At 35.0% G+C, this 13,663-nt stretch overlaps 1 protein-coding gene across 1 annotated transcript in view; it reads right to left on the bottom strand.

Annotated features, from left to right (window-relative positions):
• Positions 1–13,663, bottom strand: part of COG5 (component of oligomeric golgi complex 5) — a 310,052-nt gene that overhangs the window by 103,278 nt on the left and 193,111 nt on the right. The window contains exons 9-10 of the mRNA XM_088018413.1: positions 9,702–9,814; positions 9,155–9,232 (exon numbers count right to left, since the gene is read on the bottom strand). Of these exons, the coding sequence (XP_087874539.1) occupies positions 9,155–9,232; positions 9,702–9,814 (191 nt within the window). The remainder of the gene's footprint in view (positions 1–9,154; positions 9,233–9,701; positions 9,815–13,663) is intronic.

The raw sequence follows: 13,663 nt of genomic DNA, 5'->3' as shown, positions 1-13,663 counted from the left end.
TGTGCATGGTACCATGTTAACAGAAACTCACGTATATCAGAACTATGCAAAGCAAGGACAGAGTTTGAATGTGCATACGTTTCAGTAAACACAGTCCCATGTAAAGCAAGGACTGCCTATAAACAGAATTGTAGAATACATCCTTTTCTCTTTGGAGTCTTCCATTCAATATAATAATTTTGAGATTAATTATGTTTTCATATGTATCAGTAGTCCACATTTCTTTTTGTTGCTGATTACATTCATTATATAGCTTTACCATGGCTTACTTATCCATTCACATGTTTATGGACACAGGTTGTTTAAGGTACTGGCTGTTAAATAAAAAGCTGCTAGTGGACATTTGTATGCAAGTCCTTTATGGTAATACTCTTTCATTTCTTTGGATTAATACATGGGGGTATATTGCTGAGTTACATAGTAGGTGTATGTTTAACTTTTTAAGAAACTGTCAAACTGTTTTCCAAAGTGGTTGTACAATTTTATATTTCCCATCAGCAGTATGTAAGAATTCCAGTCCCTCTATAACCTCACCAGCACCAACGCTTGATATAGTCAGGTCTTAAGTTTTAGGTATGTGCTTATTTGACATCTATCTGTAAAGTATCCCTTTGAATCTTTTGTCCTATTTTTAAAATAGGACAAAAATAGAAACTGAATGTTTTCTCAGTTTTTTAGATAGAAGTTCTTTATTAAATATATGATTTGTAAATATTTTCTCCCAGTATATGCCTTGTCTTGTATTCTCTTAATGAAGTAATTTGCAGAGCAGAAATTCTTAATTCTGAGTAAGTCCAAAATACCAGTTTTTTTTTTTTCTTTTATGGATCAAGCTTTTGGTGTTGCATTGAAGAACTCTGCCTCCCCAAGGTCACAAAGTTTTTATTTTTTTCCTCCAGTCTGTTTTAGAATTTTAAGTCTTACATTTGGGTATCTATATGTTCCAGCATTATTTATTAAAAAGACTATTGTGTAACCACTGAACTGCTTTTGCAACTTTTTTTGAGAATCAGTTTTTCACATATGTGTGTGAGTATATTTTTGGACTTTTTATTCTGCATCAATGATCTGGGTCTCTAACCTGATAACATCACCACACTTTCTTGAATAAGGTAGTTTTGTAAGTCTGGAAATCAAATAATGTTAAGCCTTCCAATTCTGCTTTTCTTTTTCAAAGCTGTGTTGAGTATCTTAGGTCCTCTGTATTTCTATTTGAATTTTAGATGCAGCCTGTCAATTTCTCCAAAACATCTGTTGGGATTATAGCTCTATTTGGGAAGAATGGACATCTTAACAACAGTGAATCTACCAACCCATAAATAAGGTATCTCTCTCCATTTACTTAGGTCTTCTTTAATTTCAACAATATTTTATAGTTTTCAGTATACAGATGATATTCATCTTTCAACAAATTTATTCCTAAGTATTTTATATTCTTTGATGCTGCTATATATGGAATTATTAAATTTTAATTCTCAATTGTACATTGCTAATATATAGAAATACAATTGATTCTTTTGTATTGACCTGTATTCTGTAATCTTGTAGTAAGTGATTTCTTAGTTCTAGTAGCTTTTTTTTAAAAAAGATTCCATCAAATTTTCTACATAGACAATGATGTCATCTGTAAATAGAGACCACTTTATTTTGTCCTTTCCAAACTGGAAATCTTTCATTTCTTCTTCTTGTTCCATTCCACTAGCTAGGATAATGTTAAATAGGAGTAGTGAGAACAGAAAGAAATCCTTATCTGCTCCCTGGTTTTAGGAGAGAAGCATTCAGCCCTCATGATTAAGTATGATTTTACCTGTTCCTTGTTCCTAAATGCCTTTTATCAGGTTGAGAAAGCTCCTTTCTATTCCTAGTTTGCTAAGAGTTCTTATCAGGAATGGATGTTGGATTCTGTCAAATGCTTTTCCTGATGTATTGAGCTAATCATATGGTTTTTCTTTTTTAGTTTGCTGGCCTTCCTTTTCCAATTACAGCCTTATATTAAAACCTCATTTAATCCTCCATAATTTTTAACCTTTCATATTTTCCATATCTTTCATTTATGCTGCATTCTGGATAATTTCATTAATTCTGTCAGCCTCTAATTCATTCTTTGACTTTATGGACTATCTGTCTAATCTGCTAAATTTTTTATTTCAGTGATTTTATTTTTAATTTCTCAATGTTCTATTTGGTTCTTTTTAAAGAACTACCTGGTCATTTTTTAAGTCTTTTGTTTCTCATTTTTTATTTCATTTTCTATTCTTTAAATACATCATATACAGATATTTGACATGCATAAGTATATCTGAATATGCATCTTTGCCCTCAGAGATTCTCTCACCTTTTGCAGGCCCAAGATTGCATTAAATATATTTTTCCAATATACTGAAAATTTATTTACACTGCAGTAAGAGGACTCTTTAGAAGATCCAGTCCCTACACCAGTAAAAGCAAAAACCTTCTTACCTTTATAAATGAGAGTACTTACTGATGATATCTGACTTAGAAACTTAACTGGCTTATTGTTACTTGATTTTTTAATCAAATTAAGATGCCACAGATAGATGAGTTAAACATTTTTCTCATAATATTAAAAAGATTTCACAGTTGGATGTCCTAAAAATTTTGAGTCTTTAATCCTATCACCAAATCATTTGATATGTCTAAAAGAGGAAAAGAAAACACATTCTTTTTCACAGTTAAAATTCTCATTAGTACTATAGCTGCTCAAAATGCTGAACACATTCCAAATTTAGCCTAATACATCCTACACACGATTATAAGATTTTGTTCAATGATAAAAATTGCTGGCTTAGAAAATGAAAGTATCGTACCTATTTTCCTAAATACAGAGAAACTGGCTTACTTCTGCAGATAAGAATCTACAACCTGTTTTCCACTGTGTGGATCCTGATAATTTGTCGATAATTTGCTACACTCACTTTAACAGAGATGTACAGTATTGATAATTACATAGTGACATTAGAACTCCTAACTGCGTGGAGCACCGGGTGTTATGCACAAACAATGAATCATGGAATACTACATCAAAAACTAATGATGTAATGTATGGTGATTAACATAACAATAAAAAATAATTTAAAAAAGAACTCCTAACTGGTTTTAAAAGATAACAAAATTGAGTGACTGACAGGTATGAATATGTTTTTTCAAATTATACTATGAACTGAAAATAACAAGCTAATTCTACAAGTTAGCCAGGACATTTATTAAATTAAGCAGAATCAGAATTAGTTATCTTACTAAGGAAAAGCTTTCAAAAGGGCTCCACATTTAAATTATATTCCCAAGATTGTTATACCTAATATAATTGGTCCAGTTTTATTTTATATTCTTGTTATAAAGAATACATCAGTATAAAGATGGCATAAATGGTTGGTATGAACTATTGCCCATTATAAATCAAAGGGAAAGTATTTATTAATTTAGCTTTCAGTAAATTTCAAAATATAGACTACTACTTACAAATATTTCAACACATAAATTTTAAAAAACTGTTATAGGTAGATTCCAATTTCAAAGATATTTACTAGAAATGATCTAAGGAAAAAAGCATTAATTTCTAAACAGATACTATAGAAAGCATATGGCATAATTCTAATATTGTTTCATCTTGAATTGTTTACAATTTTATTTTATTTTTAATATATATATTCATTGGTTAAAAAGGCTAAACCACTAAATTAGAAAGAACTTTCAATACCAAGATATTTCCTTTTTAAAAACCTTGAAATTGCAAAAACCAGTAGCGTAAGAACTTTCTGTTCATAAACTTTTCCTCTAAAAGAGATTACACAAAGATTTAGAGATGTTGGTCCAGATACCACTCTTCAATGATCCAGAGCACTGATCATTAAAAATCACAGCATCCTCTACTCCAAAGTTTAAATTTGTCTGAAGACTTTAAGGATCATTATTTGGGGACTCCAATCATCCTAGAAATCCTGCACTTTCTACAAATATTCTGTTGCCATCGATAATTATTTTCACTAGAATAATAATGTTCTTACGTGGTAGTTATGTAATTAGCAAAAATATCTGTTCATAGCTTTGCAATAAAGGAAAAGACTAAAGAAATTACAGTAAATGCAGTGAAATTTATGTGCTATTTCTGAAATATGTGACAGATGTTTTAAGGGTTTTGTTTTTTACTTTTCTCTTGCCCTGGAAATCCCAAGTATTTAGGATCAAAAGTTATTTTGGACTTTTCACAAAAGACTGATCTTTTTTGAATATACATGAGTATAATGAATTCCAAGAGGGGCTTAAATTTTTTTTCATAAACACTGCCATAAAAGAATAACTAAACTGGAAATTTACATTAAAATTTATGTATAAACATGTATGTTGTATATGACTATTTTTTTAAATAGGTAAGAACAGTGTTTGAAAAATCAATCTTTATTGGTTTTATTTTTAATTCAGTAAGAAATTTTGTGAGTTACTGTAAAGACTGAATAAAAGGAAAGCATACATCCCTGTTCATAATAATCCTTTATAATTGGTAGTAATTCACATGCATTTAAAATCTGGCAAACAGAAGTTGCCAGAGTTCATTCCCAATAATAACTGATGAGAATTTATATGAGTTTGTATGTAGAAACTTCATCCAATATAATAGTATCACAAACATAAGCATCTTTAAATGGCACGATTCCTCTTTTTTTTTTCTTTAGTTCCCTTGAATATAATGGTTTCATGTAATTGTTCTTATGCTGCTAGAATATAGCCAAACTATTAAAAAGGAGTAAAAACATATACAAAGGATTACATAGTAAAAGCCTGAAATCAAGACACTCCAATAAAGAATAAATTAATTACTTTGGGTAGAAAGGTGACCAAAATTAGAAGAAATGAATGATAACACTGCATGTGCATTTGCTTGCCTTTAAACATGAAGGCCTTATATTAGTTATCCATTCCACCGCTAAAACTAAAAAATTAATAACTATACAAGAGAGATTAATAACTATGCAATATACTATATGAGTCCCCATAGCAACCAGCTGGGAAAAGCTAGAGAGGCTGAATTTCGCAAGTTCTTGCAGACAGCGGGGCTTAAATCCAGAGTTCTGGAGATCAGCAGATGTGGTTTGGGGAGAGCTCAGAGGCATCGGGGCTGTTCTTGAAAAGAAGGCAGGTAAACAACCTGTGGACACACAGCATGGAAACAGCGACCTGAAGAGCACCTAGCACACACAGTGGGGAGGTTATCTGCTCATCTCAGAGCTTGTCCCAGAGAGGCAGCATTCATGGAGAGACCCTACTGGGAACAAAGGAAATGGCCAGCACAGGGCCACCTGGGGGAACAGGGCAACGCCCACACTCCCTACCTAACTTACTTACACCCAGCCCGCACCCCTCCCACTCCAGTGGAACTGCCCCTCCCAGTCACACCCACCTCAGTCACAGCAGCAGGCCTTCTCCCCCAGAAGACCAGCCCAAACCCCTGCCAACACCACGTCTCCCAACCTGGGAGTTTTGCAGAGTCTCAGTTCCAACAACAGTGCCAACACGTCTCACTTCACAAGCAGACCAGATCACACCTACTTAAAATGTGCCACATTCAGGACAGGGACCAAACACTGTCCACAATAGGCAAAGACAGCCTCTGCCGATGACTGGCCTGAACGTTAAAGTGGCCAGGTCACAAAAGCTGACTGCAAGCAGCACACACTAGAGACACTGCTGGAAGTGCCAGGCCTTGGGGAACGGGAGACACTACATGGCAGGGCACTATAGGACCTCTTCTTCATAAGGCCATTACTTTCAAGAACAGGAGACATAACTGACTTTCCTAACACACAGAAATGGGCACATGGATTTAGACAAATTGAGAAGACAGAGAAATGTATCCCAAATGAAAAACCAAGACAAGGCCATACATGGCCAGAGACTTAAGCAGAACAGATATTAGTAACATGCCTGATAGAGAATTTAGAGTAAGGATCATAAGACTACTCACTGGACTTGAGAAAAGAGTGGAAGACATGCGTGAGACCCCTAATGCAGTGATAAGGAATACCATAGCAAAGATAAAGGGCTCAATAAACGAAATGAGAAACATGCTTGGTGGGATGAATAGCAGGATGGAAGAAACAGAGGAACAAATCAATGATCTAGGAGACAGAGTAATGGAAAGAAATCAAGATGAACAAAAGAGAGAAAAAAGAATGATGGAAAAGGAAAACAGACTTAGGGAACTCAGTGACTCCATCAAACAGTAATACTCACATTACAGGAGTCCCAGAAGAAGGCAACAAAGAAAAGGGGGCACAAAGTTTATGTGAAGAGACAACAGCTGAAAACTACCCTAATCTGAGGATGAAAACAAATATCCAGAACCAGGAGGCCAGAGAACCCTCAACAAAATCAATAAAAGCAGACTGACACCAAGACATGTTATAATTAAAATGGCAAAATATAGTAAAGAAAAAACTTCAAAAAGAGCATGACAAAAAGAACAAAGTTACATAAAAGGGAAACTCCATAAGACTATCAGGGGATTTTTCAGTAGAAACTTTCCAAGGTAGAAGAGAGTGGCATGATCTATTCAAAGTGCTGAATGGAAAAAAAACCTGCAGCCAATAATACACTATCCAGCAAGGCTATCATTCAGAATAGAAGGAGAGATAAACATTTTCCCAGACAAACAAAAACTAATGGAGTTCATGGCCACTAACCCAGCCAAGCAAGAAATATTAAAGGGGATTCTATCAGTGAAAAGGAGAGACTAAACTAACAGTATGACCAAAGCAGTAAAAATAAATATTTTTGTAAAATATCTGTCAAGGAACTTACAAAATAAAAGGGTGTGAAATATGACAATCTATCCCTAAAATGTGGGGAGAAGAGGAGTAAAGGATGGGTTCAAACTTCAACAACTATCCACCTAACACAGACTGCTATATACAGAAGATGTTATACTTTATACAAACCCAATGGCAACCAAAATCAAAAACCACTAATAAATATGCAAAGAATAAAGACAAAGAAATCCTCTTAAAAAATAATTATTATACAAATTGACAAAAGCATCTTATCATTTCTTTCATATGATTAAAAGCCAAATATGAAGGATAATGGAAGTGGGTATATACTACTCTAAGTACATGTGCAAAAATGAGTTTACACAGCAGGTCTGAGATTGCTATAGTTAGAAATGCCTGCCTGCAAGGGTGGTTCTTGGCTGGTAACTGGGACTTGGATTTTGAGAGGGTCCTCATGATTTTTTGATAAGAATGCTCACTATGCCTAAACTGTACAGATAATGTGGTGTATGTTGAAACAGCTGCTTTTCTTTTGGGAGTCTGGAATTTTGGTACATGCCAGGCAGTAAGTGATTCCTGATTAAAACCCTGAACTCCTAGGTGCAAGGTGAACTTCCCTAGAGGACATTTTACACATGCTGTCACCACTTGTTGCTGGAGGAATTAAAGGTGTCCTGTCTGTGAGACCTAGGAAAGGACTCTTAGAAGCTTGCACCTGGTTGCCTCTGGACTTCATCCTATATGCTTTTTCCCTATCGCTGATTTTCCTTTCACGAAGCTGATTTTGATTCATGTCCTTTCACTGTAATAAATCATTGCCACAAGCACAACTATATGCTGAATGCTATGAATCCTCCCAGCAAATCACCAAACTTGGAGGTGGTCCTGGAGATCCACAACACAATATATAAAATGCTTAAATTTTGGACTTACAAAGGAAATGATCTATACTGTAACAATGGAAACTCAGAGAATTTTTTTCTTTGGAACACTTATGTGTCAGGATTAAATGAATAGAATAATTAATTACTCAATTATTCCTTATTAAAAACATATCAAGATGAATGAATAAAACGTAGAGTCAGATTTCTATGCATGGAAGGAATTCTTTTTTTTTATTTTTTTATTGTTATGTTAATCACCATATATTACATCATTAGTTTTTGATGTAGTGTTCCATGATTCACTGTTTGTGCATAACACCCAGTGCTCCATGCAGAACATGCCCCCTTGAATACCCATCACCAGGCTAACCCATCCCCTACCCTCCTCCCCTCTAGAACCCTCAGTTTGTTTTTCAGAGTCCATCGTCTCTCATGGTTCGTCTCCCCCTCTGACTTACTCCCCCTCATTCTTCCCCTCCTGTTACTTTCTTCTTTTTCTTTTTTCTTAACATATGTTGCATTATTTGTCACAGAAGTACAGATCTGCGACTCAACAGTCTTGCACAATTCACAGCGCTCACCATAGCACATACCCTCCCCAGTGTCTATCACCCAGCTACCCCATCCCTCCCACCCCGCACCACTCCAGCAACACTCAGTTTGTTTCCTGAGATTAAGAATTCCTCATATCAGTGAGGTCATATGATACATGTCTTTCTCTGATTGACTTACTGCATGGAAGGAATTCTTATGGCCCATGAGGCCAGTGGATTGGTGGATGACAGAAGGGAGAATTTCAGAATATGAAAAATGGGATACAGCAATGTGCTTTATAAGAAAACTTAACAACTGAATGGATCCCACCATTTTCAGTAAAGACTTCATAAGACATTATAATAACCACTAATTAAATATCTTATTTTCTCCAAATTTTCATCTTATTCTCTAATGGAACTTTTAAAAACATCTACAATAAATCATTTATATGACAGAAAATTAGAAATTACACATTTTAGAAATTAGTCTATAAAAAGTATTACTGATAGCATCTACTCAATAAACAATTGTGCTTATACATATGTTATAAAGAAAGTTTGCTGTTGTCAAGAAATACAATTCCAGGGGTGCCTGAGTGGCTCAGTTAGTTAAACATCTGACTCTTGGATTCTGCTCAGGTCCAGATCTCAGGGTCATGAGACCAAGCCCACATCAGGCTCTGCACTGGGTGTGGATCCTGCTTGGGATTTTCTCTCTCCCTCTTCCTCTACCTCTTTCCCACCTTGCACTCTCTCAAAAAAAAAAAAAAAAAAAAAAAGAGAGAGAGAGAGAAAGAAAGAAAGAATGAAAGAAAGAAGAAAAAAGAAATACAATTTCTATGGCTATTTGACATGTAGCCATTCCATTAGGTAAGAACACAAACAATGCTGGCTCATATTTTCCTGCATTTTTCAATAAAGAGATAAAAATATTTTCATTTAAACATACCTTAACTATTTCTTCAATGAAACAAATATGAGAAACAGGATCTCTCTTCTTGGCTAATATTTTTTGTAGATGTTGTACCTAAAAACGGCAGAAAGGGGGAGAATGTACATAACTGGGTATTTTCAAAATGAAACAAATGTAAAGCTTAGGCACTAGAAACAGCAAGGGAAGGAAGAGGGCATTGTGCTAGAGCCTCTACATATATTATAACCAGCTAATGTAGGTATTTTGAATGCCCACAGATTTTAAGAAAGCTGCCCAAGGTCACACAACTTGGAATAACAGGCATTAATCCATAATTAATGTTCTTTTTTTTTTTTAAGATTTTTTAATTTATTTTTTGACAGAGAAAGAGACAGCGAGAGAGGGAACACAAGCAGGGGGAGTGGGAGAGGGAGAAGCAGGCCTCCCACTGAGCAGGGAGCCTGATGTGGGGCTCGATCCCAGGACCCCGGGATGATGACCCGAGCCGAAGGCAGACGCGTAATGACTGAGCCACCCAGGTGCCCCCATAATTAATGTTCTTTCCATTCTCTAAAATATTTACCTGTCCACAAACAGTACAAATATGATCTATAAGTTTCTCCATATTGGTCCAGAGGGAAGCACGAAAAGCTGCAGTGTTTCCTGGGGTTGGCATAGTAGATCGTCCAGGTCCCCCTGTTTAAGAGTGACAAAGAAATATGATAAATAAAAATTTCCAAGTATAACAAAATATGTTACTATAAAAAGTATACTCAAGCTAAAAAAATAAGTTCCTTCTTTAAGAAAGAATTTATTATGAGTAATATAAAAAGGACTCTTAACCTTTTATGTTTAAGAAAGGAAGGAAAATAAGATCTCACACTCAAGCACACACCACACACACACACACACACACACACACACACACACGAGAGATAAAACACAAAGCAGTAATTAATGAAAATAGTTTTCTAAAAGTGGCAGTAGGAGTGGTAGGAGATGTACAAGGTGAAAGGAATGGAGATAGAAGTGGTGAGTCTTTATGAGCCATATAAATGTTTTATGTATTTTATTTATTTAAGATTTTATTTATTTATTTGACAGAGAGACAGCACAAGCAGGGGTAGTGGCAGGCAGAGGGAGAAGCAGGCTCCTGGCTAAGCAAGGAGCCCAAAGTGGGACTCGATCCCAGGACTCTGGGATCATGACCCAAGCCGAAGGCAGACACTTAACCGACTGAGCCACACAAGCACCCCTATTTCACATATTTTAAAATAAATTTAAGTTTAAAGAGGATGGAAAAAGCAAACCCTAAAACAAAATGCAAATAAATACTGAAACAAATGAAACTAACTGTACATCAAATTGGTAACACAACCACACCAGGGAAAACAGAACCCTAACTTTAGTGAGATATATTTTAGGTGCAAAAGAATTGTCAAGAATAATAGTACTTAGCAGATTTGTTGCTGGACGTGATACCGATGTAGCAATTGTAAAACTACTTTAGGTGTAGCCTGCAATAGACTAAATGAAGGTTCTCGTCATAAACAGAATAAAGATCCAAATATGTAATGGGGATCAGAGGAATTTCTCAACTCTGTCCACTGAAAGGACAAAGAGACAGTGACTCCTAAATAGAAATGAGTATACCTAGCACCCAAATTCTGATTTGTATGTGCCATTCCCCAATAAAAGAAACCAGGGCTCATTGAGGAAAAGGGTCATTCCATATTTGGAGTAATGAAAGCAAAAGGTATATCTGGTACATACTGTGCCAGAGAGCAAAGAAATGTTCAAAGACAAACGGAGACTGGTCAAAGTACATAGGACCTTGACTGGAAGAGGCTTCCCCAAAACGGATTTGGGAACATTTGACCATCCTGAATATTACTGATGATAATGGATCATAAAATACTGATTAAAAAATAATTCAAGAGTCATAGTGAAAATTCAAATGTTTAAAAAGGATGAACTTCTGATGAGCACTGAGTATTGTATTCAAGTGTTGGATCACTATATTGTATAACTGAAACTAATATTATACAGTATTTTAACCAAATGGAATTTAAATAAAAAAATAAAAAGGAGGGCGCCTGGGTGGCTCAGTCGGTTAAGCATCTGCCTTCGGCTCAGGTCATGATCCTGGGGTCCTGGGATAGAGCCCTACATCGGGGTCCCTGCTCCACGGGGAGCCTGCTTCTCCCTCTCCCGCTCCCCCTGTGTTCCCTCTCTCACTGTCTCTCTCTCTGTCAAATAAATAAAGTCTTTATAAATAAATAAATAAATAAATAATAAAAAGATGGAAATTTCTCTTTACAGAAGAATGTCAGTTAATAAACGCAGAGAGAATGATAGAAAACAATCACCATTTTGCAACTCCTAGTAAAATAATTAATTGAGGGAAAGATAATCATTGGATACTAAAACACTGGATGAAATGTTATGGAAAACAGAATATTCACATGGTCTCAAGGTATGCAACACAAATTACTTACTAATCACAAAGAAAAGAAAGTACTCTTATAATGAGCACTCTGGCACACACCATGGTAATGAGGTAATTTCCTTTAGCATCAGCAGGAATGAGACAAACTGACATAATGTGGGTGCTTACTGATATGATGTTAATGGTAAATATACAATATCACTTTACTGGTCTGTTTATTCTGAATATACCCATGAAGAGACAATCAGATAAATCCTGATAAATTCAAATTGTGGGGCTCTCCAAACATGTTAATGCAGAAAAGGCATTGGGGTTGTTTTGATTAAAGGAGAGAAAAGAGACAAGATAACTAACAGAAAAGCATAATCCTGATTGGTTCATGTTGGGGGAAAAAAAGGAGTATTTGGGGGAATAAGTGAAAAATGTTGAATATGGATTACACATTAAGTAATATTAATATATCAATGTTCAATTTCTTAAGAGTGATGTCTAAGAATGTTCTTGTATGTCATACACAACCACAACTATCTGTGCAGATCTAAAATGTTTCAACTTGGGAAAAAGGAATTTTAGTGTCAAATGGAAAAGTATAAATTCCAGGAGCCCCTGGTGGCTCAATCTTGATTTCGGCTCAGGTCATGACCTCAGGGTCATGAGATCAAGCCCCACGTCAGGCTCTGCGCTCAGTGTGTGGAGTCTGCTTGAGATTCTCTCTCGCCCTCTGCCTCTGCCTCCCCCCCAACTTGTGCTTTCTCTCCAAAATAAATAAAATCTTTAAAAAAAGAAAAAAGTATAAATTCCAATCCAAATTAAGCTTTAAAGCCATGCAGAAGAGCCCATCAGTGATTAGTTTATGCTGTTTTAAGGAGGGCAAGAAATCAAGGAAACCAGGGGCTGTGTTTGTAAGCTGCTTCATTATAGTTTTTCAACAATTCTAAGTTCAGAAAAAAATTACATGTATCCTCAGCAAAGAGATGCTATTACTTTTTAGTCTGATGATAGTGGAAAGCAATAAAAGAGAGAAACACCTATGAGAGAAAATACTGGTTTTAAAAATATGAATAATTCCTGTTTGAGATCTAGGTCTAATTAATTTTAAAATTATCTGCAGTATTGTGCAGACTATTAAAAAAAAGCATACAGGGAATAGAGAGGTAATCTTTAACAATCTGCAATTAGCTCACATGTCATATACAGAATGAACTCATTACAATAAAGAAAGGGTATACAGTGCCTTTGTGAAAATTAGAAAATATTGATCAAATTCCTGGAATATGCACAGCTTAATTTTATTATAAAGAATTATGGGACACATCAGCCCATCACTCTCTTAAAGTAAATACAACCAGATAAATAAGAAAATATTATTTTCTGTTTATATTTACTTTGGAGAAACTGAAGCAGAGAAAAATGAGATCACAATCATTGTTTCAACTAGTTCTAAAGGTTTCATTTTTTTCTTACTTAAGACTTCAATACTTAAAGATTTTTATCCTCACAAGCTAAATACATCTTGTTGAAGATATCAACGTGATAAAAATAATTAACTTAACATAGAACAGCTATATAAAGGAAGAAGAGAAAGAATAATTAAAACAGAAAAACTGATGCCATTATCAGCTAGCTTCAGGAGAATCAAGAAGCAAAATAGTGTCATAAACTAAGTTTTATTAAACTGATAGACGAAACCAAGAGTTTCTCAAAAAATAATACTTAAGAGTGATTTCTAGTTACTGATAGTAGAGTAAAATCATTTTTCTACTCTCTTCCCTTAAAAGCCAATGAAAATAGAACAAAAAGTAGAGGGGAAAAAATGAACTTCAAAAAACAAGGAATCAACTAAAATATCAAACTCAAGATTATGTATGCCAAATGCTGAGGATAAATCAAAATGAAGAAGGAACCAAAAAGCTGTCATCTTAGACCATTAGCAAAAGCCAAATTGCCCTTGAAAACAATTGTAAAACTTTAGACCAGCTATCCAATGATTCTTTGCTTAGCACTGAAATGGGGAGACATGGATGAGCCAGAGAAGAAGCTAATAAAATGTTTAAAGCTCCAGAATCACAACAAAGAAAAACTGAAGGAGAAATCAT

The sequence above is a fragment of the Eumetopias jubatus genome, unplaced genomic scaffold (genome assembly GCF_037043125.1).
Source record: "Eumetopias jubatus isolate StellerSeaLion01/CBP00866 unplaced genomic scaffold, mEumJub1_p1.0 scaffold_14, whole genome shotgun sequence".
Taxonomy (NCBI): Eukaryota; Metazoa; Chordata; class Mammalia; order Carnivora; family Otariidae; genus Eumetopias; species Eumetopias jubatus.
Note: the sequence above shows the minus strand (reverse complement) of the source record. Positions and strands in the feature narration are given on the sequence as shown.